General features: G+C 47.8%; 2 protein-coding genes across 6 annotated transcripts in view; one reads left to right on the plus strand and one right to left on the minus strand.

Annotated features, from left to right (window-relative positions):
• Positions 1-9,657, plus strand: part of DPP9 (dipeptidyl peptidase 9) — a 58,161-nt gene extending 48,504 nt beyond the window's left edge. For 4 of the 5 annotated variants that reach the window (XM_053372911.1, XM_053372907.1, XM_053372908.1 and 1 more), the window contains 5 exons: positions 70-216; positions 2,869-3,021; positions 5,211-5,353; positions 7,167-7,278; positions 9,428-9,657. In XM_053372911.1, the coding sequence (XP_053228886.1) occupies positions 70-216; positions 2,869-3,021; positions 5,211-5,353; positions 7,167-7,278; positions 9,428-9,520 (648 nt within the window). In that variant the 3' untranslated portion in view covers positions 9,521-9,657. The remainder of the gene's footprint in view (positions 1-69; positions 217-2,868; positions 3,022-5,210; positions 5,354-7,166; positions 7,279-9,427) is intronic. The other variant, XM_053372910.1, reaches the window with a different exon arrangement.
• Positions 9,658-24,033: 14,376 nt separating this feature from the next.
• LOC128405903 (vomeronasal type-2 receptor 26-like) lies at positions 24,034-27,363 on the minus strand. Its single transcript, XM_053372933.1, has 2 exons — positions 27,000-27,363; positions 24,034-25,221 (listed from the first exon to the last, which is right to left on the minus strand). The coding sequence occupies exon 2, from the start codon at positions 25,112-25,114 to the stop codon at positions 24,323-24,325; it is 792 nt and encodes a 263-aa protein (XP_053228908.1). The 5' UTR covers positions 25,115-25,221; positions 27,000-27,363; the 3' UTR covers positions 24,034-24,322.
• Between the last annotated feature and the right edge of the window lie 13 nt (positions 27,364-27,376).

A 27,376-nucleotide genomic window follows, 5' to 3' on the forward strand; every position in this document is an offset into this window, starting at 1 on the left:
GAATGATGAGCGTGAGTCGTGTGCAGAGGCGTTTCCCCCAACCCTTTCCTAACTTTCCCCACCTCCCAGGTCCAGCTAGTGAATAACTCCTTCAAAGGCATCAAGTACCTGAGGCTCAACACGCTCGCTTCTCTCGGCTATGCCGTGGTGGTGATAGACGGCCGGGGGTCATGCCAGAGAGGCCTTAAATTTGAGGGGGCCCTGAAGAACCAGATGGTAAGTCCTCGGTTTGCCTTGTACACGAGAAAACCATTACGAAGCAATAAGCACCTGGGGGTTTGGGGTGACATACCACTTCAGATACCTAAAAATTAATAGGGATTACTGAAAATGCTGTTGGATATGCCAAAGGGAGGCAGGAATATTTTTTTGTCTATACGTACAGTGGTACCTCGGGTTAAGTACTTAATTCTTTCCGGAGGTCCGTTCTTAACCTGAAACTCTTCTTAACCTGAAGCAGCACTTTAGCTAATGGGGCCTCCTGCTGCCGCCGGAGCACGATTTCTGTTCTCATCCTGAAGCAAAGTTCTTAACCTGAAGCACTATTTCTGGGTTAGCGGAGTCTGTAACCTGAAGCGTATGTAACCTGAAGCGCATGTAACCTGAGGTACCACTGTATAGTGGAGGTGTGTGATCTAGCAGAAGCTAGGAAATGGGAAAAAATAATTGATGCAGCGAAAGTCCATTGTTGTGTTTCAACATAGGAAAGGCCACTCCCCACAAATCATTAATTTCATATATGTTAATAATGGTCACGTGTGAAGGCAAAATTCTGTGCTTGTGGCTGCTATGTGAAAGACGTGATTCACTTCCTGTCAATCTGCCCTTTATACGGTGACCTGAGGGAGGGAGATATTTCTAACAAGCCTTGTTGACATATGGAAGCAGGCATGCCCTGGTAGAAATGGTTCAGTTTCTTCTGAGCGACACCAGTGGCCTTTGTGGCACATAAAGTGGCCCTCTTTACACTTGCCGTGAAAACGATTAGTGAAGGGGGAGTTAGAAAAATACTGCTGCGAATTGTTTTGGCAACTCAGAGGTTTAATTAGAAGTCAGATTTTTCCCCCTTCCTGGTTCTTCTGCCAGTGCTTCCCAAACCTTTTCAAGCCCTTGCCCCCTTCGATCCATAAACTCATCCTCTATGCCCTCTACCCTATATAAAAAAAAGCATTATTCAGAACTGCGGTTTGTAGAACCCACTAAGGAAGGTAAAGTAAAGGTAAAGGTAAAGGTACCCCTGCCCGTACGGGACAGTCTCTGGGGTTGTGCGCCCATCTCACTCAAGAGGCCGAGGGCCAGCGCTGTCCGCAGACACTTCCGGGTCACATGGCCAGCGTGACATCGCTGCATCTGGCGAGCCAGCGCAGCACACGGAAACGCCTTTTACCTTCCCGCCGGTAAGCGGTCCCTATTTATCTACTTGCACCCGGAGGTGATTTCGAACTGCTAGGTTGGCAGGCGCTGGGACCGAACGACGGGAGCGCACCCCGCCGCGGGGATTCGAACCGCCGACCTTTCGATCGGCAAGTCCTAGGCGCTGAGGCTTTTACCCACAGCGCCACCCGCGTCCCTACCAAGGAGGGTAATAACACTCAAAACAGTAACAAATTATTGCACGTTTATTCAGCAACCAATTAGAAGCCTTTAGTTTAATTCAGCAAAACTGAACAACCTGATTCAGTGATACCAGCTTTCCAAAGTCTGAGGGTCGTTATCGCCTCTTATGCCTCCTTGCCGCCCCCCCCCCCAAGTAATGCCAATGGCCCCCTCTCCACTTTTGGAAACACTGCTTTATGTTATTGATGTTACATTATAATGTACCTAGATCAGTGGTGTCCAAACTTTTTTCAAAGAGGGCTAGATTTGATGAAGTGGAGGGCTGTGAGGGTTGAAGTTACTGAGTTTTGTGGAGATCTGAAGACCCAAGGATTACAAATTTGATTAAGGTGGAAGTTGGAGCTTTGGAGACATTTGGTTTTGAAAGGAGTAAGAAACAAGATTCAGGCTCCACTTTTAAGTATGGAGGTCTGGCTGGAAGAAACATGGACCCTATTGGACTAGAGCTTCTCCAAGATTTGGTGCTTAATACCAAGGACTATCAAAAAAACCGGCAGAGAGGAATTGAGAGAGAATTAAGAGCCTCGGACGTGAGGTCTCCAGGCTGATAGTAGATCAAGACTGATGGACATTTGTTGGGGATTGAAACCGGGAAAGGGGGGGTGGAGTTTGGGGATCCAAAGGGTGCATAATTATAATCTGTTTTTGCTTTTATTTTGTTTTGCTATTTGTATGAAAATTGGGGAAGTCGTGGAAGGGAATTTAGGCCGACTTTAGAAAAAGGTTTTAAGAATAAGCACTGATTTATAATCATTGATGTTTACAAGGCAAAATTGGTTTTTCAAAATGAACTAAATATAAAATATAAAAAGGTTAAAAATTAGGGACAAGAACTTGTTGAACCAACAATTTGAATTGGAATACAAGAGGGGGAGGTGTGGGGAAGTCAAGGAAATATGTTATTGAAAATAAGGATTGTGAATTCTATGTGTTTTTAAACTTTTTTGTTTTTTGTTTTTTGTTTTTTTAATGTATTACAATGGAAAATTTTAATAAATATCTTTTAAAAAATTTAAAAAAAAGAAGTTACTGAGTTTTTTTAGGGTTGAAGTTGTTGAGGTTTTTTTAGGATTTTACCCCAGGAAATAAACTGCCACAGGGGACAGATTAGGCCCCTAAAATGGACTTTGGACATGTCTGACTTAAATGCAATGAATGAATTTACAGAGCGTGACTGGAGTGCATAAATGAGCCAGCTATCCCCAAATAAGCAGGTATCTCTCACGTCCCTCCTTTGCCACCCTCTTCTAGGGCCAAGTGGAGATCGAGGACCAGGTGGAAGGCTTGCATTACGTAGCAGAGAAATACGGGTTCGTCGACCTCAGCCGCGTCGCCATCCACGGCTGGTCTTACGGGGGCTTCCTCTCGCTCATGGGGCTCATCTGCAAACCTCACATCTTCAAGGCAAGTTTGGAGTTTGCTGCCGTCTGTTCCAGGGCAGGTGGGGTGGGCAGATGATACGTTGCGCTCCAGAGACGGTTGCGCTGCAACTCCCCGCCGTCCCTGCCAGTCGCTAGGTAGTGCGTGGGGAAGCCTGTGTCTTTTGGAATCCCTGCTCTGTGGCCTGGGACCTTCAGGGTGTTTTTGTTTGAAGACCGCAAGTTCCTCTGTGGGACATACCAGGAGATACCTATGGCAGTCCCATAGGTACGAGGGTCCTAGGCCGTATAGGGCTTTAAAGGTTACCATCCCCAAGAGGAAAATCTCAGGTGATCTGGGGAAAGCTTTTTAAAGCATCTTCTTCAATTCATTATATATAGTTTCCCAATATTCCTTAATTATTTTACAGGACCACCAAGTGCCTAAAAATTTGTAATGAAGGCACCAAGCGAGTCTCCATGGGGGATAAATAAGGAATATAAGGAGGAATGTATAGTGTCTATTGACTTATTGAATCCCTGCTCCCATCAGGGAGGATGGAAGTGTCAACATCTGGAGAGCCAGGGCTTCCCTCTCTGTGCTGAAGGTAGAGTGAAGACTCGGACCCAAATGATCTGCTCCCAGCTCTGCAGGGGAGTAGACCTCACTGTACGATCAACTCCTTTTGCCCGGCGTCACCCTGGGTTTTCAAAAAGAAAGAAGCCAACCTTGTGTTATTCCACGAGATCACAGAAAGCCTGCCGAAACAAAAAAAAACAACAACCCAGGAGTCTGCACAGGACTTGTCTTCTTGTGAAATACAGCTGTATGTATGCAGAGATACGCTCTCCTCATGGAGACTCGCTTGGTGCCTTCATTACAAATTTTTAGGCACTTAAATTAAGGAATATTGGGAAACTATATATAATGAATTGAAGAAGATGCTTTAAAAAACTTTCCCCAAATCACCTGAGATTTTCCTCTTGGGGATGGTAACCTTCAAAGCCCTAAACGGCCTAGGACCCTCGTACCTACGGGACCGCCTCTCCTGGTATGCCCCACAGAGAAACTTACGGTCTTCAAATAAAAACATCTTGAAGGTCCCAGGCCGAAGAGAAGTTAGGCTGGCCTCAACTAGAGCCAGGGCTTTTTCGGCTGTGGCCCCAACTTGGTGGAACACTCTGTCACAAGAGACTAGGGCCCTGCGGGACTTGACATCTTTCTGCAGGGCCTGCAAGACAGAGCTGTTCCGCCAGGCCTTTGGCCAGGGCACAGCCTGTCTCCCTCCTTTGGCAATCTTCACATAACTCTAGCCCAATGGTTGCCATTAATTTGATTTGAATTAATTTTTATAATGAAATGTTTTTAGAATGTTGCACTATTTTATTGTTGTTAGACGCCCTGAGCCCGGCTTCGGCTGGGGAGGGCGGGATATAAATAAAATTTATTATTATTATTATTAACAATAGAGGACCCAAAAAAACCAGAAGTTGACTACTATATGCCTGTGCTGCAGCCACAAAGCAAGATTAAAATGTTTGAATATGCTGAACTGGCTGGTCTGACGAACAGGATAAGAGAAAACAAAAATAAGGAATATAAGGAGGAATGTATAGTGTCTATTGACTATTTCAAGGACCGGTATAGATAGATGCATAGCTTAGCAGGTCTTGTGCAAATCCAGCAGAGTTGAAGTAGAGTTTTTAATAGATAACAAATTGGATGATTAAAAAGATGTGGATTATGTGGAGTAGAAGAAAAGCAAAGGAACCAGGAAAAGGGTGGAAGGGAAGTCATGTGGTACGTATATACATGCTGTATTTGGTATGAAGTTGTAAGAGCAGAAGGGGGGAGGGTTAAATTTCCAATCTGCTCCTGTTTTTGAAAATGCAAATAAAAAAAGCAAACAAATCTTTAGGCACCAGCTGAAAACATTTCTCCCAGTCCTTTGGCTGATTCAGTGATCTGTGGCCTTTTAAACAGGGCTGCTGTTGCTGCTGGTATTGATTCGTTTTGTTATGGCGTTACGTATTCTATGATTTCATAATATAAACCACCCTATGATTCCCGGATCTTTATGTAAAATCAATAAATTGTGCAAGTTGCGGAATAATTTTGCAGGTTGCAGAATCTGGCTTCCCCAGGCAACTTAATGCGGGGGTGGGTGGGTGGGGGGAGAAGCATGGATTTCCTTTCAGCCCTGAGTGTAACGTCAGCCTTCAATATCTCTCCAGGTTGCTATCGCAGGGGCCCCCGTCACAGTCTGGATGGCGTACGATACTGGATACACCGAACGGTACATGGATGTCCCGGAGAACAACCAGCAAGGCTACGAAGCAGGCTCTGTGGCGCTGCATGTAGAGAAACTCCCCAATGAGTAAGGGTTATAAGAATAATAATTTATTATTTCCCCAGCCACTCTGGGCGGCTTCCAACAGAATACTAAAATACAATACTCTATTAAACATTAAAAGCTCCTCTGAACAGGGCTGCCTTCAGATGTCTTCTAAAAGTCTGTGAGTTGTTTTTCTCTTTGACATCTGGTGGGAGGGCGCCACCACTGAGAAGGCCCTCTGCCTGGTTCCCTGTAACTTGGCTTCTCACAGCGAGGGAACCGCCAGAAGGTCCTCGCACTGGACCTCAGTGTTCGGGCAGAACGATGGGGGTGGAGACGCTCCTTCAGGTATACTGGGCCGAGGCCGTTTAGGGCTTTCAAGGTCAGCACCCACACTTTGAATTGTGCTTGGAAACGTACTGAGAGCCAATGTAGGTCTTTCAAGACCAGTGTTACAGGGTCTCAGCGGCCGCTCCCAGTCCCCAGTCTAGCTGCCGCATTCTGGATTAGTTGTATTGGATTAATTGGGTTGTGGGGCATCAGTGCTGGTGGGCGGCGGGGGCAGAGCAGGGTGTGTTGTCCCAGCAGCCTGGTCCCAGCTGGCACAGACCCCGGCTGAGAGAGGAAGCAGCAGTCGGCCGTGCGGTTTCATGTGTTCTGGAGGGATCAGTGGGATTTCCCCAAGGTCAACGAGGCAGCTTAGGGGGCCTTAAATGCACTATGCGAGTACTAGAGAAATACATGCACTCTCGACATTCCTCAGGTGGAAATAGGGACGTTAGATTCTACATCAGTATTAGAGCAGAGCAGGGGTGTCCAGCAGGTCGATCGGGAGGTGGGCTCCTTTTCCTTCACTGTGGCATAAGAGCATCCAGCCCTGGCCCCTGGAACCGTCTTCCATCTCAGCATAATCGCTGGAACCGACGACGGGAGTTTTTGCTGTGAGGCAGATTGTTTTCTTAGTCATCTTTTGGTGAGCGACTTTCCAGCTTTATTTCATTTTCCTCCCCTTAAACAACTTTGAGTTGAAACCCCCGCCCCCCCAAATGGGACTTCCCTCCCTAAAAAAAGCTCAACAACAACTTTGACTTGAAACCCCCCGTTTTGTATTCTGTGAGTAGATCGCAGTCTCTTGGGAGTTGGGCGCCCCTGTAGTAAAGGTAAAGGGACCCCTGACCATTAGGTCCAGTCATGGCCGACTGGGGTTGTGGCGCTCATCTCGCTTTATTGGCCGAGGGAGCCGGCGTACAGCTTCCGGGTCATGTGGCCAGCAGGACTAAGCCGCTCCTGGCGAACCAGAGCAGCGCACGGAAACGCCGTTTACCTTCCCGCCGGAGTGGTACCTATTTATCTACTTGCACTTTGATGTGCTTTCGAACTGCTAGCTTGGCAGGAGCAGGGACTGAGCAACGGGAGCTCACTCCGTCGCGGGGATTTGAACCGCCGACCTTCTGATCAGCAAGTCCTAGGCTCTGTGGTTTAACCCACAGCGCCACCCGCGTCCCTGTAGTAGAGTGTCCTTATTTTCATCTGAGGAATATTGGACTGTATGGAAAAGAATTCCAGACTTTCTTCTTCTGGCCTGCCACGTCAACCACTTGTCTGGGGAATTTTGGGAAAGCTGAAGAGTTTGAGGATTGATTTTTATTTATTTTTTAATAGCGGTGGGTGGGGTGAGGTAGATTGTCTGAAGTGGGGCAAGGGTTCAAAAAATCACGGCATGATTTTTGCTTGCTGGTCACTTTGTGTCCATTGCCCTGGTCATTGAACGCTCAAGTGGTCCAAACTCCTCTCTGCCATGAACAGCCGCAAACTCTGGCTCTCACGTCTGGTACTTTCCTTCCCTTCCTTCTAGGCCCAATCGCCTGCTGATCCTCCATGGATTTCTGGATGAAAATGTGCACTTTTTCCACACCAATTTCCTGATCTCCCAGCTGATCCGAGCTGGGAAACCTTATCAACTACAGGTGGGTCGAGCTGGCGAACTATCCATCCCATCCCTTTCCTCTTGGGCTGGGCTTCAGGTGGGGTCCTTCTCTCCTGGCCTGGCCTACCTTGCAGGGTGCTTTGAATAAAGTGTGGGAGGCGGGTGGAGACGTGGGCAGGGCAGGGCACTCTTTGCCCCCTTGAGCTCCTCAATAATAATAATAAATTTTTATTTATACCCCGCCCTTCCCGGTTCAAAAGCCGGGCTGAGGGTGGCTAACAACAAATTTAAAACACTTTAAAATGCTTAATTATAAAAGCAGCGTAACATACAGTATAAAAACATGAAAATAACAATAAAAATCAAAAATCAATTAGATAATCCCCAGGGCTAGCTGGCTGAATTGGTCCCACTTGGGCCAGTGAGGAGGTGGCCAGGGGAGAATTAGCTGTGGGGTCTCAGAGCGGGTGATCTTCATAAAAGGGGATGGGGAGGGAAGAGAAGGGAAGGGAATAAAAGATCAGGCTGAATTCAGATTAAAGGCCAGGTGGAATTGCTCTCTCTTACAGGCCTGATGGAAGGAGGTTAAATCCTGCAGGGCCCTGGTCTCCTGGGACAGAGCATTCCACCAGGTCGGAGCCATCACTGAAAAGGCCCTGGCCCTGGTGGAGGATAGTCTGACTTCCTTAGGGCCTGGGACCTCTAAACTTAGAGGAAAGGCGGGGTCTAAATTTAGTAAATGGTACAGTGGAACCTCTCTTTTCGAACATCTTGGCTGCCGAACTATTCGGAAGCTGAACGCCGAAAACCTGGAAGTAACTGCTCCAGTTTTCAAACGATTTTTGGAAGCCGAACACACTACATAGCTTTCATTTTGAGTTTCTCTATTGTATTGAGGCTTCCGCTTTCAGTTTTCAGTTTTTGAATGTTTCGGAAGTCAAACTGTCTTCCGGAACGGATTACATTCAAAAACCGAGGTTCCACTGTATTTCCAATTCTGCTCTGGGAAATTTATTGATTGGATACCTGGAATGTGCAGATTTCAGCTGATGCATGCATATTCCCCGGAGGCCTGTCGGAGGTTATGCGTATTGGTGGGGAAATCAGTTTTTTTATTGTGTGCAGTCCATTTTCAACCCCAGAGTGGGGGATAGACTGATAAAAATAAATAAGGGGGAAATTAATACACAAAATCATATTAACAGGACCGAGAAACAGCGGAATGATTCTGTCTCAAGATAAACAAGCAAAAATTACAACAGCATAAATCCAGCTACCCACCCGTTCGGTTATCCAAACATAAAGAATTATGCCCATAGCTTGCACACTCTCTCTCTCTCTATATAACACCTTCATGCACAAGGTGATTTACAGTTTTAAAAACACAAAATTCATACCACAATAAACAAAAACAATGCCCCCTGAGTTTAAAAGGCCATAGGTTGTTTGTTTTTGCTTGGCGGATAAAGATATGTAACAAAGGCACCAGGCAAGCCTCCTTGGAGAGAGCGTTCCACAAACGGGAAGCCACTGCAGAAAAGGCCCTGTTGCGAATGAGGCATACGGAGAACGGCCTCAGATGATGAACAGTCCAGGTCTGTTCACATGGAGATTCGGATTTAGATATCGGGAATAGCCAGAGTTCACCCACTTCCTTACTTCCTTGCTCCTTTGTGCTTGGATGGTTGGCGGCAGCCATATTCAGGCAGAATCCATGGGGGGGGAGCAGGGGGAGAGTGATTGGACAAATCAGAGGGCAAAAATGGCCGGACAAATCACAGGTTGGAAACGTTCCCACGGGAATCGGTGGAAATTGTGGGCTCGTCGTGCGAACGCTTGCCCTAACGGGACGGTTTTCTAGGGGAATGCACTGGTGAACAAGACCTGGCGTGTGTTTCCAGTTGAGCAAAATCTGGGCCTCCAGGTCAGCAGGGCTGCCAGGTTAGTGATGTGCTGGTGGATTTGCTGGCCTCCCTGCTGGGTTTTCCAGGTTGCGCAGATTTCCTCTTTGAGGAACGATTCCTGCATTGCACCCCCACAATGCTGTGATTATATGTGCTTTTTCCACGAGGCCCGGGGAATGTGTGCAACTCGCAATGACCACTCAACCTGCATTTTGCCTAATGAGGCCTGGAAGCTTCTCATCTCTTCCTGTTTCCCACTTCCCCTCTCCCCTTTCTTGTGTGCAGATCTACCCCAACGAGCGACACAGTATTCGCTGCCCTGAGTCGGGGGAGCACTACGAAATCACACTGCTGCACTTTCTTCAAGAATACCTCTGAGGACAGGGCTGGGGGGGTGGGGAACGGCACGGTGTGGAGCGTGGACAGGGGCTGCTGTCTCCCTGCCCACCCGCAACTCGACGTAGACGCTGAAGACTCGCTCCTCCTCTGGCCTCCTTTTTTGACCCAAACTATCCCCCTGCAGCCTCCCGGTACCCAGAGCACTGGTCCGTGTTGCCCTCCCTGGGCCCTGAATTCACGAGGGGCCCCGAGACCCCTCGCCCCCTGCCCAACTGGACTGGCACTGCTCTGCCTTGTCTTTCCAGCTTCTCTTTTAAAGTTGTCCTTCTCTCTCTCTCTCTCTCTCTCTCTCTCTCTCTCTCCTCCCCAGGACCCCTTCTCTGTTTTGCTGCTACTTTTTGGGCCGGGAATAAAAGTCAAGCGCTCCCCTGCCCTCGTGTCCCACCCCCTACATCTCCAGTACTGTCTTGTGTCCCTCTCAAACTCCCCCCCCCCTTCTCCTTTCCTTTCCTCTCCCCACTGTGTCCTGCGAGAGAGCTTTTCTGGGGCTTGGAAACAGACGAGCGCTTGGTGCTGTGCTGCCAAGATGTGGGCGGGGGGGGGGGTAGGCTGGTTGGGGGGTGACGATGCCCCTGTCCTTGGTGCTGTGGCTTCCTGGCTGTGTCCTGTGGCAAATCCAGGCTCTCGGAAGGATTTGGGCAGGTGTTTGTGTGTTTGGGCTCCCCACTTAGAAAGCTTTGCTGTTTTTGACTTCTCTCTCCGTAACCCTTGCGCCATTCCCCCGTCTCAAACACACTCTTCTTTCCCCTAAGGCAACCGTGTCCAGAAACTGCAGTCACTTCTGGATGGAAAAGGGGGGGGTAGGGATGTTTAGGGGGTTTTTTTTGCAGCCGGATTTATTTATGCAAATACGCCTCCCTCTGTCCACTCTCTCTGGCTTATAGGCACTGCCCCCCTGTCTTGCCAACCCTTCGTCTCCGCCTCCCAAGCCCTGAGCTTCCAGCCCCACAGGCGTGCTCAGTTCTCTGCGGGTCAGCGACTGTATCCCCCCCGCCCACCCCCTGTTCTAGCAACACCTCTTGCCCGCTGGTTCTCCTCCTCCCCCTGCCCCACGACCCACCTCCTCTGCTCTTAGGGCATCCCCGCAACAAAGCCTGAGCCGCGATTTGGGGTGGTTTGTAAAGAAAGGCGGGGCCGCCCCTGTGCCAGGCTTCGCCGCAACTTAGGCCTCGTGGGAAGAACCCCCCCCCCCTCGCCTGCTTGCTCTGGGCTCTCCCCCCCTCCCCACAAACACACATTCTTGCCTCTCAGGGGTGGGGCGGAATTTCAAGCGAGGAGAAACTTGCCTAAAACGAAACGGAAAACCCACGAACCACAAACGACTTGCCCCCCAAGTATCTTTAAGTGCGTATTATGAAAAGAAAATATTTTTATGGATTCTTATTCTTTTATAATTATGAGGTGTAACATGTAGTTACTCATTAAAATATTGGAAATTGGCGCAGCGCTTCTCTCCCGGCGTGGTTTTATTTTCCCCCCCCTGTTGGCCGCAGGCAAAGTGGAGTATAGCGTGTGCATGTTTGAAAGCTCTTGCCAGTGCCATTTCTGGCTTTTGAACACTGCGCTTCTTTCTCTGGGGCATAGAAACATTGCAAGCCGCCCCATACGAAGCCAGGCCATTGCTCCATCTAGCGCAGTGGTGTTAGGGAAAAATCTGGGTGTGAGGCTGCTCAGTCACCCAGCTTGTGGTGCTGAGCCCGCAGGTCCCTGCGGAATAAAGGAAGGAGTCCAGCCAACTGGAGCAAATAGCTGTAGACCAAAGTTTATTGCGCAATAGGTTCAAAGAGCAAATTTGAACCCCGAGGATGGGGGACAAAGACTTTCAAAACTTTCCCACCATATCCCAGAATACAGCATCATTGCTACATCACTGACATGTCACAAAAGGGGAGGGGTTAATCTTGGCAAACATGTCCAGACAAGTCCTTGGTACAAGATTAGCATAAGCAGACATGGCAGGGCAACACTCAGGTATAAGATTAGCATAGACAAATATGTCTTAAGTACCCACCACCCAAAAGTACAATAGAAGTTCCTTTGCATGTCAGGAGCCTGAGGCGAGTCAGGGGATGAGATTTGGCTTCCTTTGGCTAGCAATGAGCCCAGCAATTGTCACCTCTGGGAACTTCCTGGAGTCCCTTTTCAAGGGGAAAAAAGCTTTGGAATGGAGGAAACTGGCAAAGGAGATGATTTTATTTTATTTTTTAAAGCTAGGTAACTTCCCTGAGCTGTCAAGTTGAAAGGATACATTCAGGCATAATATTTGTAATATTTAACTTTAAAGATGTGCCCCCCCCCCCCAGTGGCACATCTCCAGCAGTTCAGGCAGGAGACATTCCCAACCTTACCTGGCAATGCCGTCAGGATTTGAACCTGGGACCTTCTGCTCTCCCTGAGCTCTGTCCCTTCCCCAAACATCCTTTGCTCCTTCACCTTTCCCTCTTTTTTTTTTTTTTTTAAGAACCCCACACTTTACATCCTTCATCACCAAAGGATGGAAGCAGTGACAATACCTAGGATTTCTGAAAGCTCCGCAGTTCTTACCCTAATTTAAGTAATTGGCAAGCCATGTTAACTTTGTTCATTCACATTTCAAGTACAAAATTGTTTTTATATGTGTTGGAAGCTGTCCAAAGTGGTTGGGACAACCTAGCTAGATAGGTGGGGTATGAAGACGGAAGAAGAATTGCAATAAAAATATATTCATATAAACTAGTAGCAGACACAATAGAATGAGGTTGTTGTTTTTTTAAAAAAGGCAACCAAAACACAGATCTGTAAAACACCTTTTACAAATAGCAAGAAATACAGGGGAAATTGACAGCAACGAAAACAGGAAATTGACAACCCCCAAAATGGTCCCTGCATTGTCGCTGGCCCTCAAAACTTGGATTTCTGTCCTTGTGAGCTCTCGTTGCTCGGTCCCTGCTCCTGCCAACCTAACAGTTCAAAAGCACGTCAGAGTGCAAGTAGATAAATAGGTACCACTCCAGCGGGAAGGTAAACGCCGTTTCTGTGTGCTGCTCTGGTTCACCAGAAGCGGCTTAGTCCTGTTGGCCACATGACCCGGAAGCTGTACGCCGGCTCCCTCGGCCAATAAAGCGAGATGAGCGCCACAACCCCAGAGTCGGCCATGACTGGACCTAACGGTCAGGGGTCCCTTTACCGTTTGCTGTCAGTATTTTCCTTGGAAAGAAATGGAGAAGAGAAAGTTTTGCCCCATGCATCGACTTACCACATTTCTAGCCCATCATTCATCCGAAGGTAACATGGTGGAAATGCACAACATTGAAATCAATAATATTAGGCTTAGCTAGACCCAGAGTTGGACAGCTGGCGGGTTTAGTGGGGCGTTTCTGAGTCCTGCCTACACCACGCATCTCCACCAGAGTCGCACCATGACGTACATCTCTTCTGTATGGGGATGGCAAGGACACAGCATCTTGGAAACCCCTCTCTCCACCTCTGTTTATGGGGTATTGGTGATGCTTTCAGAGTTGTGGGAACCAAGCCTTGCAAGGAACAGTTGTGGGCCTTGGAGATGAGACCAAACACTGACGAGAGCCACCTTCATTGTAAAGAAGCTGGTAAAATGCGGTCTTGACTATGCTACCACTCAGTGGATTTGTAACTGGCTGACTGACCGAACCCAAAGGGTGCTCATCAATTGTTCCTCTTCATCCTGGAGAAGAGTGACTAGTGGGGTGCCACAGGGTTCTGCCTTGGGCCCGGTCTTATTCAACATCTTTATCAACGACTTGGATGATGGACTCAAGGGCATCCTGATCAAATTTGCAGATGACACCAAACTGGGAGGGGTGGCTAACACCCCAGAGGACAGGATCACACTTCAAAACGACCTTGACAGACTAGAGAACTGGGCCAAAACAAACAAGATGAATTTTAACAGGGAGAAATGTAAAGTATTGCACTTGGGCAAAAAAAATGAGAGGCACAAATACAAGATGGGTGACACCTGGCTTGAGAGCAGTACATGTGAAAAGGATCTAGGAGTCTTGGTTGACCACAAACTTGACATGAGCCAACAGTGTGACACAGCAGCTAAAAAAGCCAATGCAATTCTGGGCTGCATCAATAGGAGTATAGCATCTAGATCAAGGGAAGTAATAGTGCCACTGTATTCTGCTCTGGTCAGACCTCACCTGGAGTACTGTGTCCAGTTCTGGGCACCACAGTTCAAGAAGGACACTGACAAACTGGAACGTGTGCAGAGGAGGGCAACCAAAATGGTCAAAGGCCTGGAAACGATGCCTTATGAGGAACGGCTAAGGGAGCTGGGCATGTTTAGCCTGGAGAAGAGGAGGCTAAGGGGTGATATGATAGCCATGTTCAAATATATAAAAGGATGTCACATAGAGGAGGGAGAAAGGTTGTTTTCTGCTGCTCCAGAGAAGCGGACACGGAGCAATGGATCCAAACTACAAGAAAGAAGATTCCACCTAAACATTCGGAAGAACTTCCTGACAGTAAGAGCTGTTTGACAGTGGAATTTGCTGCCAAGGAGTGTGGTGGAGTCTCCTTCTTTGGAGGTCTTTAAGCAGAGGCTTGACAACCGTATGTCAGGAGTGCTCTGATGGTGTTTCCTGCTTGGCAGGGGGTTGGACTCGATGGCCCTTGTGGTCCCTTCCAACTCTATGATTCTATGATTCTATGATTCAAATTTCTGAAGGGCCATTGTCACATGGAAGATGGAGCAAGCTGGTTTGCTGCTGCTGTTCTGGGGTGGGGTGGGCTTTAAACCCAGTCCATTCAAACTGCAAGAACGGAGATTGCAACAAAATCTTAGGAGGAACCCTGCTGGAGGTAAGAGCTATTGGACAGCGGAAGGGACTGCAGGATATTTGCAATGCAGTCGAACCAACAAGACAATCTCGCCTTCCTGGACGCTTTGCCCTCATTCCAGCAATGTAGAACACCACCTATGCCTGAGGCTCCATCTTAAAATAGATTAAAGCAGGGGTCAGCAAACTTTTTCAGCAGGGGGGCGGTCCACTGTCCCTCAGACCTTGTGGGGGGCCGGACTATATTCATAGAATCATAGAATCATAGAGTTGGAAGGGACCACAAGGGCCATCGAGTCCAACCCCCTGCCAAGCAGGAAACACCATCAGAGCACTCCTGACATATGGTTGTCAAGCCTCTGCTTAAAGACCTCCAAAGAAGGAGACTCCACCACACTCCTTGGCAGCAAATTCCACTGTCAAACAGCTCTTACTGTCAGGAAGTTCTTCCTAATGTTTAGGTGGAATCTTCTTTCCTGCAGTTTGGATCCATTGCTCCGTGTCCGCTTCTCTGGAGCAGCAGAAAACAACCTTTCTCCCTCCTCTATGTGACATCCTTTTATATATTTGAACATGGCTATCATATCACCCCTTAACCTCCTCTTCTCCAGGCTAAACATGCCCAGCTCCCTTAGCCATTCCTCATAAGGCCTTTGACCATTTTGGTTGCCCTCCTCTGGACACGTTCCAGTTTGTCAGTGTCCTTCTTGAACTGTGGCGCCCAGAACTGGACACAGTACTCCAGGTGAGGTCTGACCAGAGCAGAATACAGTGGCACTATTACTTCCCTTGATCTAGATGCTATACTCCTATTGATGCAGCCCAGAATTGCATTGGCGTTTTTAGCTGCCGCGTCACACTGTTGGCTCATGTCAAGTTTGTGGTCAACCAAGACTCCTAGATCCTTTTCACATGTAGTGCTCTCAAGCCAGGTGTCATCTTGTATTTGTGCCTCTCATTTTTTTTTTGCCCAAGTGCAATACTTTACATTTCTCCCTGTTAAAATTCATCTTGTTTGTTTTGGCCCAGTTCTCCAATCTGTCAAGGTCGTTTTGAAGTGTGATCCTGTCCTCTGGGGTGTTAGCCACCCCTCCCAGTTTGGTGTCATCTGCAAATTTAATCAGGATGCCCTTGGGGGGGGATGAATGAATTCCTATGCCCCACAAATAACCCAGAGATGCATTTTAAATAAAAGGACACACTCTACTCATGTAAAAACACGCTGATTCCCAGACTGTCCATGGGCCGGATTTAGAAGGCGATTGGGCCGGATCTGGCCCCCAGGCCTTAGTTTGCCTACCCATGGATTAAAGTATGTCTTTGTAACGGGGTTACCATTTTAAGCCAGCCTGAAGAAAGCTGCTGTTATCTGTTCCACTTCAACAAGCATTGCGAGTGAGTAAATGTTATTTTTTTTTACCTTTTGCAAGACTATTTTTTACCTTTTACAAGGCTATTTTGTGTGCAATTGTTATATTAAGAGGGAGGGAAAAAGTGGTGGGGAATACCAGGAAAACCCAGTCTTACAGCATCCTGGTTTACTTAAACTAAAAGGCTAAAACTAGCATATCTAAGCTTCCCTACTGAACTCACAAACATGAAGAAGGAAGGCTATATCTAATAAAGCATCTATACACATACCTAAAGGGACTGCATCAGAAGGTGGTGGACTCTCCTTCTGTTATGTATTCAGTGGTCTGTGTTTGCCTGAACTTGAGTCTGGACTAAGGATTCTGAATTCCTGTGTTCTGATTTGAAACACGTTGTCCAATTGTAGCCTTATTAGACTTTACCGATCGGTGGGGTCTGCGTTGCTCCCGGACGGGAGGAAGGAAGTCAACTGACGCCGAGGATGGTTCAGAGAAAGAGTTATTTATTCCTGCTCTCCGGAGCAGCAGAAAGGCACTTGCGTGGTCACAGCAAGAGCACTTAAAGAGCAGTTACACACAGCTTATATACCCTTTCTGGTCCCCTTGCTCCCTCCCCAGGAATCCAGCCACGTCAGCTTTGCACGTAAGTTGACATCACAGATGCTCCTGCTCCTGTGCTCTTAACCATAAAAGGGTGTTCCTGTTCTCTTGACCATAAAAGGGTGTTCGTGTTCCTGTATTCCTTATCTTGGGGTAAGAAGGTCACCAACTCTAAGAGCACTCCTGGCGCCGTTCCTGGGTGGCTGACAAGGTCTGTGCGTCAGTGTGGTCAGGATGTAAGATAAGACCCAGACGTGCCATCCCTGCTCCACTTGGAACTGACAAGGCCACCCATTAAGCGTCACGGGCTGATAAAGGAGAGCGCTTTGTTTATACAGCTGGGTTCCTGTTATGTATTTGCTCAACAGCTCAAGTTAATGGTTTTTAGAAATGCTTCCTTGGAGAAGGAAAAATGGGATTTTGGGGCCCGTTTCAGACTGACTGCACAGTCAGGTTTTAGATTTGGGAAACCCATTCCTTCACAATCACAGAACATTTCAGGATTTGGGCCTCTGCCATTGGCCCTTGAACTCTGAGCTGTAATTTGCAGCTTGGAAGTTTAGGCAGCCAATCACATTGGGCGTGGGAGTGGCCCAGGCTTTCAGAAATGTATATAAGCAGTTGCTTTACCCCTGTTTCCCAGTTATGTAGTTCAATAAAGGTTCCTGCTGTTATCACTGTGTCTTGCCTCGTGGGAACCCACCTACACTTCACCTTCCTTGAAGGTTTTAAAGCAGAGGTTGGACGGCATAGGTTCTTCAGCCGTGACCCCTGCCTTCCAGGGTGTTGGTCAACTCTTCTCCTATTTGTCTTATTTGACAAACCCTATTTCACTTTACAACAAGTCACCACTTCGGATTTGAAGCCCCCGCCTGATATTGACATTTTGTAGATGTCGTATGACTATTCCTGTACGTATCAATCGACTGATGAGGCTCTTACCTTTTTAATACAGCTAATATAGATGACTTCCAATCATCCAACCTCAGTCTAACCTGAGAAAAAGTAATGAACCTTATACAGTGGTACCTCGGGTTAAGTACTTAATTCGTTCCGGAGGTCCGTTCTTAACCCAAAACTGTTCTTAACCTGAAGCACCATGTTAGCTAATGGGGCCTCCTGCTGCTGCCGCGCCACCGGAGCACAATTTCTGTTTTCATCCTGAAGCAAAGTTCTTAACCCAAGGTACTATTTCTGGGTTAGGGAAGTCTGTAACCTGAAGCATCTGTAACCTGAAGCGTATGTAACCCGAGGTACCACTGTACTAATTATCACTACATTAATTTCAATACTTTCGATACTAATTAGCTTCTGACTCCCACAAGTACTGCAAGACATAGAAAAACTTTCCCGCATAATACCTTCCCGCATGACAATTCTACAACTTTTTGGGTGGGAGAGGGGCCCAGCGGCCATTGTCATCTGTTTGCTACGATGCAGTTTCCATTGTGTTTTGGGAATGACAGGCATGGCCAAACTTGGCCCTCCAGCTGTTTTGGGACTACAACTCCCATCATCCCTAGCTAACAGGACCAGTGGTCAGGGATGATGGGAATTGTAGTCCCAAAACAGCTGGAGGGCCAAGTTTGGCCATGCCTGGGGAATGAGATGGTGATGCCCCTCCCCCCAGGCACCCACCCAGAAGAAGAAATAGCATAGCATGGGTGAGGTTGCAGCCCAGGCACCTTTTTTTAGGGGGCGCAACCAGCACCCCCATTGACAGGCTCCCTAATTGAGGGGAGCTATGCCCTCGACAGTGGTGGTGCCAGTGGCTCCACCTTAGGGTTCTCCTGGGCCAGTCAAGAGAGAGGGGAAGGGTGTGCAAAGGAAAGGATTAGGTTTAGGGTTCGGGTTCGGCTTAGGTTTGGGTTTGGGTTAGGGTTAGGGTTAAGGTTCGGGATGGGTTAGGGTTTGCGACAGGGTTGCGTTGGGTTTAGGGTTGGGTACTTGTGTTAGGGATGGCGCTGTGGTCTAAACCACAGAGCCAAGGACTTGCCGATCAGAAGGTCGGTGGTTCGAATCCCCGCGACGGGGTGAGCTCCCATTGCTCGGTCCCTGCTCCTGCCAACCTAGCATTTCGAAAGCACGTCAAAGTGCAAGTAGATAAATAGATACCACTCTGGCGGGAAGGTAAACGGCATTTCCGTGCGCTGCTCTGGTTCGCCAGAAGCGGCTTAGTCCTGCTGGCCACATGACCCAGAAGCTGTACGCCGGCTCCCTCGGCCAGTAAAGCGAAATGAGCGCCGCAACCCCAGAGTCGTCTGCGACTGGACCTACTGGTCAGGGGTCCCTTTACCTTTTACTTGTGTTAGGGTTACGGTTAGGAAGCAAATACACCAGAAGCACATAAGCCAAAGCACAAAAACAAAGCAGAATGGCCAGAAATGCAAAAACCTCTTCGGAAAAAAGCAGAGCAACCAGAAATCCCACCCCAAAGGAAATTGCCAGGAACACAAAGCAAAACAAACAGAAATTCAAAATCCAATGGGAAAGCAGAACCAACAGAAACTTCCACAAATTACAAATTCTACAACGCAAGATCTACCCACTCTGGAAGAATGGCAGATGAAACTGATTGACTGTATGGGATTGGCAGAAATGACGAGCAGAATCCGTGACCAGGGAGAAGAGTCGGCAGAAGAAGATTGGAAAAAAATTAAGGACTATTTACAGAAATATTGTAAAATTAAGGAATGTTGAATGATGTTGGATTGAAATTGAGCGGTTTCTAGCTGTAATGATATAAAGGAACATGGATGAAAAAAGGGTTTGGTTAGAAAATAAGGTGATATTATAAGCTGTAATGCTTTAAGTTAAGGATTTGCTGAACAAATAATTTGAAAGGGAATACAAGAAGGGGAGGTATGAGGAGGTCAGAGAAATATGTTACTGAAAAGATTGTATTATGAACTATATGTCTTTTTTAATTTTTTTGTTTGCTTTTTGTTTGTATAAAAAATTGAAAATCTTAATAAATATCTTTAAAAAAAATTCTACAAATTACAACTTCCACAAATCACAAATTCCACAAATTACAACTTCCACAAATTCCAGCCAAGTTACAGAAAAATGTAAAAAATAATAATACAGCCATACCTTGGAAGTTGAACGAAATCCATTCCAGAAGTCTGACGACACTGAGGTCCTTCGTGGGTCTTCTGCTCGTTCCCTCACTGTGAGAAGTGAGGCTACAGGGAACCTGGCAGAGGATGTTCTCAGTGGTGGTGCCTGCAATGAGATAAAAGATCTACACAACTGAAGGCAGCCCTGTTTCAGGAAGTTTTTAATGTTCTATGTTTTGTTACGTTTTAATATGTGCTGGAAGCTGCCCAGAGTGGCTGGGGTATTATTATTATTATTATTATTATTATTATTATTATTAATACCAGCGCCACATTCTCACCACACTTTCAAAGCACCATAGTACAGTGGTACCTCGCAAGACGAAATTAATTCGTTCCGCGAGTTTTTTCTTCTTGCGAGTTTTTCGTCTTGCGAAGCACGGTTTCCCATAGGAATGCATTGAAAATCAATTAATGCGTTCCTATGGAAACCGCTTGCCGGGCTGGCGGTGCGGAGAAGGGCTTTTCTCCCCACCGCAAGCCTTCAGGACAGGTCCGGGAACAGAGGGGAAGGCGCGCTGCGCTTCTCCTCTGTTCCCGGAGCTTGCGGGGCTTGCGGTGAGGAGAAGGGCTTTCCTCCCCACCGCCAACATTCAGAACAGCATTCTGAATGTTGGCAGTGGGAAGGAAAACCCTCCTCCCACCGCAAGTCTTCAGGACAGGTCCGGGAACAGAGGGGAAGGCGCGCTGCGCTTCTCCTCTGTCCCCGGACCTGTTCTGAAGGCTGGCGGTCCACCGCCAGCCTTCAGAACAGCCGTCCGAAGGCTGGTGCGGGGAGAAGGGCTCTCCGCCCCACCGCCAGCCTTCGGAGGAGCCTTCCGAAGGCTGGCGCAGGGAGAAGGGCTCTCCGCCCCACCGCCAGCCTTCAGAACAGCCTTCCGAAGGCTGGCGCAGGGAGAAGGTCTCTCCGCCCCACCGCCAGCCTTCGGAGCAGCCTTCCGAAGGCTGGCGCAGGGAGAAGGTCTCTCCGCCCCACCGCCAGCCTTCGGAGGAGGTCCGAGGACAGTGGGGAAGACGCGCTGCGCTTCCCCGCTGTCCCCGGAGATTTCCCTATGGGCTTTCGTCTTGCGAAGGAAGCCCATAGGGAAATTCGTCTGGCGAAGCGCCTCCAAAATGGAAAACCCTTTCGTCTAGCGGGTTTTCCATCTTGCGAGGCGTTCGTCTTGCGGGGCACCACTGTAAAGGGTAAAGGGACTCCTGACCATTAGGTCCAGTCACATATTCCCCTTAACCTTTCGGTAAATAGGAGCCTGTCAAACTCCAAGGGAATCCAATCTCCCTCCCTCCAGGCTGGATGCCAGAATCAGAAAAAACAAATCGGCTAACCTATTTGTATTTATTCAAAGTTCACAGAGAGGAACGGAGGTGCTGCTAATCTGAAATATGCCCCCCCCAACACCCCTACCTCTTCTGCTCACCTGTCTTTGAGCGGTGCCCCCCCTCAAACCACCACTGTAAATCAATACTGCTCTCCTCTTCTCTGGAAAGTTCAGGAGGAGGGTGGGTGGGGTCTCTACCATTCCTCCTCAGCCCAGTCCCCTTCAGTGCAGTTCCTGACAACTAGTCAGTGTGGTGTAGTGGTTAAGAGCGGTGGACTCGTAATCTGGTGAACAGGGTTCAATTTCCCACTCCTCCACATGCAGCTGTTGCGTGACCTTGGGCCAGTCACACTTCTCTGAAGTCTCTCAGCCCCACTCACCTCACAGAGTGTTTGTTGTGGGGGAGGAAGGGAAAGGAGATTGTTAGCAACTTTGAGACTCCTTAGGGTAGTGATGGAGCGGGATATCAAATCCAAACTCTTCTTCTCCTCAGGACCTTTGTTTATTAAAGTATAGTAAAAGCTATGGTTTTCCCAGTAGTGATGTATGGAAGTGAGAGCTGGACCATAAAGAAGGCTGATCACCGAAGGATTGATGCTTTTGAATTCTGGTGCTGGAGGAGACTCTTGAGAGTCCCATGGACTGCAAGAAGAACAAACCTCTCCATTCGGAAGGAAATCAGCCCTGAGTGCTCACTGGAAGGACAGATCCTGAAGCTGAGGCTCCAAGACTTTGGCCACCTCAGGAGAAGAGAAGACTCCCTGGAAAAGACCCTGATGTTGGGAAAGATGGAGGGCACAAGGAGAAGGGGACAACAGAGGACAAGGTGGTGGGACAGTGTTCTCGAAGCTACCAGCATGAGTTTGACCAAACTGCGGGAGGCAGTGGAAGACAGGAGTGCCTGGCGTGCTCTGGTCCAGGGGGTCACGAAGAGGCGGACACGACTAAACGACTAAAGAACAACAAAAGTACCCTTCATTGGAATGCTACATATTGAATTGCTATAAGACTGAAAGTTTAGTAAGATTTCCACTATTTTGGAGTGATGAAAGATTAAGTAGGATGCAATCCTTAATATAAATGCTTTATCATTGGCTGTTCTGTCAATTATTTTCACTTCCCATCTGATCTTGGTTTTGCTCTATAAATGGGGGCCTGAATGGGAGGAATCTGACTTGGAGGAGGAGGCCTCTCGCTCTTCCTTCCTGACTGAGCATAAGATGCCTCCTCTTAAAAGGTTTGGCAGGCAGGGAATACAACTATCTGGCATCGTCTCATTGATTCCCTCCAATGCTAAACTTGTTGCTGGCTCACTCGTAATCTGGTGATCCACTCAACATCAGTGCACAATGTGTCATATCCAGGCCAGTGCAATAAAATCCATTGGTCTTCGGTCAAGGCTTGGCTGGGGTCTTTGGAACAGGGAACAGAGCTTACACAATACAGAAATTAAAGCAGCAGGCTACGGAAGAGAACTTAAATGAATTTCTCAGTTTATTGCTATACAAAGCTTAGGAGAACGAAGTGATATGACGTGTGCTTATGAATGATACAGCATAAGGTAGAAAATGGAGCATAGAAAACTGAATATGAAAAAATGACATAACTAAAAAAGACTCACAGCTGTCCATGGAGGCACAGGTCAATTCTGTGTCCAGGGCGGCTGTCTACCAGCTCCGTCTGGTACGCAGGATGAGACCCTCCCTGCCCATGGACTGTCTCCCCAGAGTGGTGCATGCTCTAGTTATCTCCCGCTTAGACTACTGCAATACGCTCCATGTGGGGCTACCTTTGAAGGTGACCCGGAAACTACAACTAATCCAGAATGCGGCACCTAGACTGGGGACTGGGTGTGGCCCCCAAGACCACATAACACCGGTTTTGAAAGACCTACATTGGCTCCCAGTATCATTCATTCAAAATCCTTTATTAGGCATATCACACCTCACATTAACAAACAAACATCATATACAGACTGTATAAAATACGGGCTCAGCGAACACAATTTATCCCAGTCCTATTCTTAACTCCAAAAAATAAATCAATGTACATAAATAATATAATACAACACAGCAACATCACCTACCATTAAAAACCACTAAGTCTCTTTATCATGGCCCATTCTTTCTTCATGGACAGCACTTAAAAATTCAGCCGCTATTAAAGTAATTTGATCATCGCTGTCCGCCAGCAGGTCCTGAACAGTTGGTTGTGTAAAAAACTGTCTACTAAATTTTAGGGCCTCAAGTAATTGTCTTCTGGCATAGCTGCCAAAATCACAGGAAAAGAATATATGCTCTAGAGTATCGGGTTCCTGTTTTCTGCATTTACAGAGACGCTCTGATTCTAGCTCCCAGTATGTTTCCAAACACAATTCAAAGTGTTGGTGTTGACCTTTAAAGCCCTAAATGGCCTCAGCCCGGTATACCTGAAGGAGCGTCTCCACCCCCATCGTTCTGCCCGGAAACTGAGGTCCAGCTCCGAGGGCCTTCTGGCGGTTCCCTCATTGCAGGAAGCAAAGCTACAGGGAACCAGGCAGAGGGCCTTCTCGGTAGTGGCGCCCGCCCTGTGGAACGCCCTCCCATCAGATGTCAAAGAGATAAACAACTACCTGACATTCAGAAGACATCTGAAGGCAGCCCTGTTCAGGGAAGTTTTTAATGTATGACATATTAGTATATTTTTGGTCTTTGTGGAAGCCGCCCAGAGTGGCTGGGGAAACCCAGCCAGATGGGCGGGGTAAAAATAATATATTATTATTATTATTATTATTATTATTATTATTATTATTATCTTTGAATATTAGAATTGATATGGTTAATAGGTAGTGATGACAAAGCAATCAAAATAAAAAACCTAACTCTTATCTCCCTCCAGCTTATCTTGTTGTGAGATAAATATAACTTCCTAAAACAGAAAATTATTAAAAAATAATATTTTTAAATATTATAATAATATTTTACAAACTAGGGGCAGTAGACCAGGACTCATAGTAGTCCTTTGCAAAGCAAAACCATCAGGACTACATCAAACCTAGGCTAAGAATGAACATAATCTCTTTCAGAGGTGAAGAATGAGCAACTGTCAAGAGTGCGTGCAGGAGCCAGGCCCTGTGACCAGTAGGGCTTTGCAGGACTGGGGCCTTCCTGAGATTGTTCTAGAGAGGCAAGGCGCAGCTACACAGGTGAGGCTGACTGGTGTCAAGAGCCGGGAAGGGATATAAGGTCAGCATTTCCCTTCGGCTCTTTGCCACAGCAACACGTTCCCTGCCTTGCTGCGTTGGGCTTCTTGCTTCTTGTTCCCTACACTTCGGCTTCCTGACTTCCTGCTTCTTGATCCTTTGAACCTTGACTTTGTGGCTCCTTGCTTCTCAACCCTAGGACCCCTGGCTTCTAGACTCTCGTTCCTGCTCCCACCCCGCTGTCTTGCCACCGGTCCCAACGTCCTCAACCGGGACTTTGAGCACCCGTAGACCGGACCATGACAGCAACGTGGGAAAGTAGGTGTGTTTTCTTCATGCAGTTCTAGACGTCATACACATGGACTATTTTAAGAATCAGATGTCCCCTTAATTTCTGGTTGTCAGGTGCTCCTTTGTATTAAGATCAGCCCTCAGCACAATAATGTAGCACTTGGGAAGGAAGATGCAGCCCAGAAGCCCAGCGCTGGAGGCCAACATAGAGAAGATCTGCACGGCCACCATGTACTTGCCCTTGGTGCTCAGGTAGGTGGGCACAAAAGACACCCAAACACTGCAGAAGACCAGCATGCTGAAGGTGATCAGCTTGGCTTCGTTGAAGGAGCCAGGCAGCTTCCTGGCTAGGAAAGCCACCGTGAAGCAGGTGGCAGCCAAGAAGCCCATGTAGCCAAGGGCAACGTAAAACATGGCCACAGACCCTTCGTTGCATTGCAGGATGATCTCTTCCACCTGGGAGCGCATGTCGGGCTCTGGGAATGGAGGAGAAGAGCCCAGCCAGATGGTGCAGATGAGAACTTGCCCCCCAGAACAGGAGATGACAATGGAGTTGGCCAGACTCTTGCCCAGCCATCTCCTCACCCTGTTCCCGGGCTTTGTGGCCAGGAAGGCCAGCACCACCGTGATGGTCTTTGCCAAGACAGAAGAAACAGCAACTGAGAAGATGATGCTGAAGGCCGTTTGTCGGAGAAGGCAGGTCTCTTTCCTTGGGCGCCCGATGAAGAGGAAGGAGGACAGAAAGGAAAGCAGGAGGGAGACGAGCAGGATGTAGGAGAGGTCCCGGTTGTTGGCTTTGACTATGGGAGTTTCCTTGTATTTAATGAAGATTCCCAACACAATGTCTGCTATTAAGGACAAGAAGAGGGCAATGGAAGCTAAAACCATTCCCAAATATTCTCCATAAGTCAGGAAGGTGGTAATCTTGGGGACACATTGATCTCTGTCCTTGTTTGAATGGTGATCTTCTGAGCATTTGGTGCAATGTTCTGCATCTGGGGAAGAGAGTAAGAGTGGCTGTAGCATCACTTACATCCCTAATGATCTGTGCTCTATTAACATTGTGATCTAGGATAAACTGAGAGGCAGTGACCACTCCATTTCTGTTAACTGCATTGTTTGGATCCTGCCTAATCCTGAAGTAACACCTCTTTGTCTGAACCTTTTAAATGCAAACACTTTTCTGTTGCTTCCATGCAATGTGAAAAATTTGCTACTTTGCACCATCTGTCCACTATTTATGATAAATGCCACACCATGGGACTGAAACTGCCTTGGTCGCACTGGTCAATGATCTCTGGTGGGCTAGGGACAAAGGTGAGAGCTGCTTCCTAGTTCTGCTCGATCTCTCAGCGGCCTTTGACACCATAACATCCTTCTGCAGGGACTGGGAGCTGGGGGCACTGTTATACAGTGGTTCCGCTCCTTTCTCCCAGGCCGTGTCCAGAAAGTAGTGTTGGGGGATGAGTGTTCAGACCCCTGGGCTCTCACTTCTGGGGTGCCTCAGGGTTCTGTCCTCTCCCCCATGCTTTTTAATATGTATATGAAGATGCTGGGAGAAATGATCAGGGGGTTTGCGCTGGGTGTTCATCAGTATGCAGATGACACCCAGTTCTACCTCTCTTTTAAATCAGAACCAGTGAAGGCGGTGAAGGTCCTGTGTGAGTGCCTGGAGGCGGTTGGAGGATGGATGGCAGCTAACAGATTGAGGTTGAATCCTCACAAGACAGAAGTACTGTTTCTGGGGGATAGGAGGCAGGTGGTTGTGAGGACTACCTGGTCCTGCATGGGGTAACTGTGCCCCTGAAGGACCAGGTGCACAGCCTGGGAGTCATTCTGGACTCACAGCTGTCCATGGAGGTGCAGGTCAGTTCTGTGTCCAGGGCAGCTGTCTACCAGCTACATCTGGTATGCTTGCTGAGACCCTACCTGCCCGCGGACTGTCTTGCCAGAGTGGTGCATGCTTGTTATTGCCCGCTTGGACTACTGCAATGAGCTCTACATGGGGCTACCTTTGAAGGTGACCCAGAATGTGGCAGCTAGACTGGTGACTTGGAGTGGCCGCTGGGACCATATAACACCAGTCCTGAGAGATCTGCATTGGCTCCCAGTACGTTTCCAAGCACAATTCAAAGTGTTGGTGCTGACTTTTAAAGCCCTAAATGGCCTCGGCCCAGTATACCTGAAGGAGGATCTCTACCCCTATTGTTAAGCCAGGACACTGAGGTCCAGCGCCAAGGGCCTTCTGGCGGTTCCCTCATTGCGAGAAATGAGGTTACAGGGAACCAGGCAGAGGGCCTTCTCGGTGGTGGCACCCGCCCTGTGGAACGCCCTCCCATCAGATGTCAAGGAAATAAGCAGCTATCCTATTTTTAAAAGACATCTGAAGGCAGCTCCTTTTAGGGAAGTTTTTAATATTTAATGTGGCTGGGGAAACTCAGCCAGATGGGCAGGGTATAATTTATTATTATTATTATTATTATTATTATTATTATTATTATTATTATTTGGTGTGACCGTATAAAAAATCAAAAAGGAATGTTTGTTGGAATTTCTCTCACAGCTGCCCACTTTCAACCCCAGAGATTTCTTCCTTATGATCATTCTTTTCAACTCTCTTCCAGGATGTAATGAAGGTGATTAATCCTAAAGGAGTTGAGGAAGGAGCCACATTCCCCAATGTCTGCAGAATTCTCACAAAAAGTGTGTGAGACTGGATTTCTGCACTGTGTTTACTCTCTCCAGAAATACCTTCCCCCTTGGCGTCACCCACCTTCCTGGGCGGAGAAGGTCCCTTCCGCACACCGAGCACAAGCATAGCAGCAAATGGGCTTTCCTTCTAGAACCACCTTGGCATATCCAGGTCGACATTTTTCGTTACACTTGGAACAAGGTACAGCCTAACCAGAAAGACAAGAAGGTGCAACAAAGAGGAACAGTTAGGAGTATTTGTGGGTATGTAATTCACTCATAGAATGAATTCAAACGGATCTCTGGACTGCAGCCTTTGACCCCTCATCAGGGTCCTTTCAACCCCCCACTGACCATTGGGGTGACCAGAATATCTTGTTCTTCATAATTAGTTCAGGACAACTGAGGTTTGCGCCACAGAACTCTGTTTCCTCTTCTCCGTTTACCTGCTTAATAAAT

Source organism: Podarcis raffonei, chromosome 18 (assembly GCF_027172205.1).
Source record: "Podarcis raffonei isolate rPodRaf1 chromosome 18, rPodRaf1.pri, whole genome shotgun sequence".
Classification (NCBI taxonomy): Eukaryota; Metazoa; Chordata; class Lepidosauria; order Squamata; family Lacertidae; genus Podarcis; species Podarcis raffonei.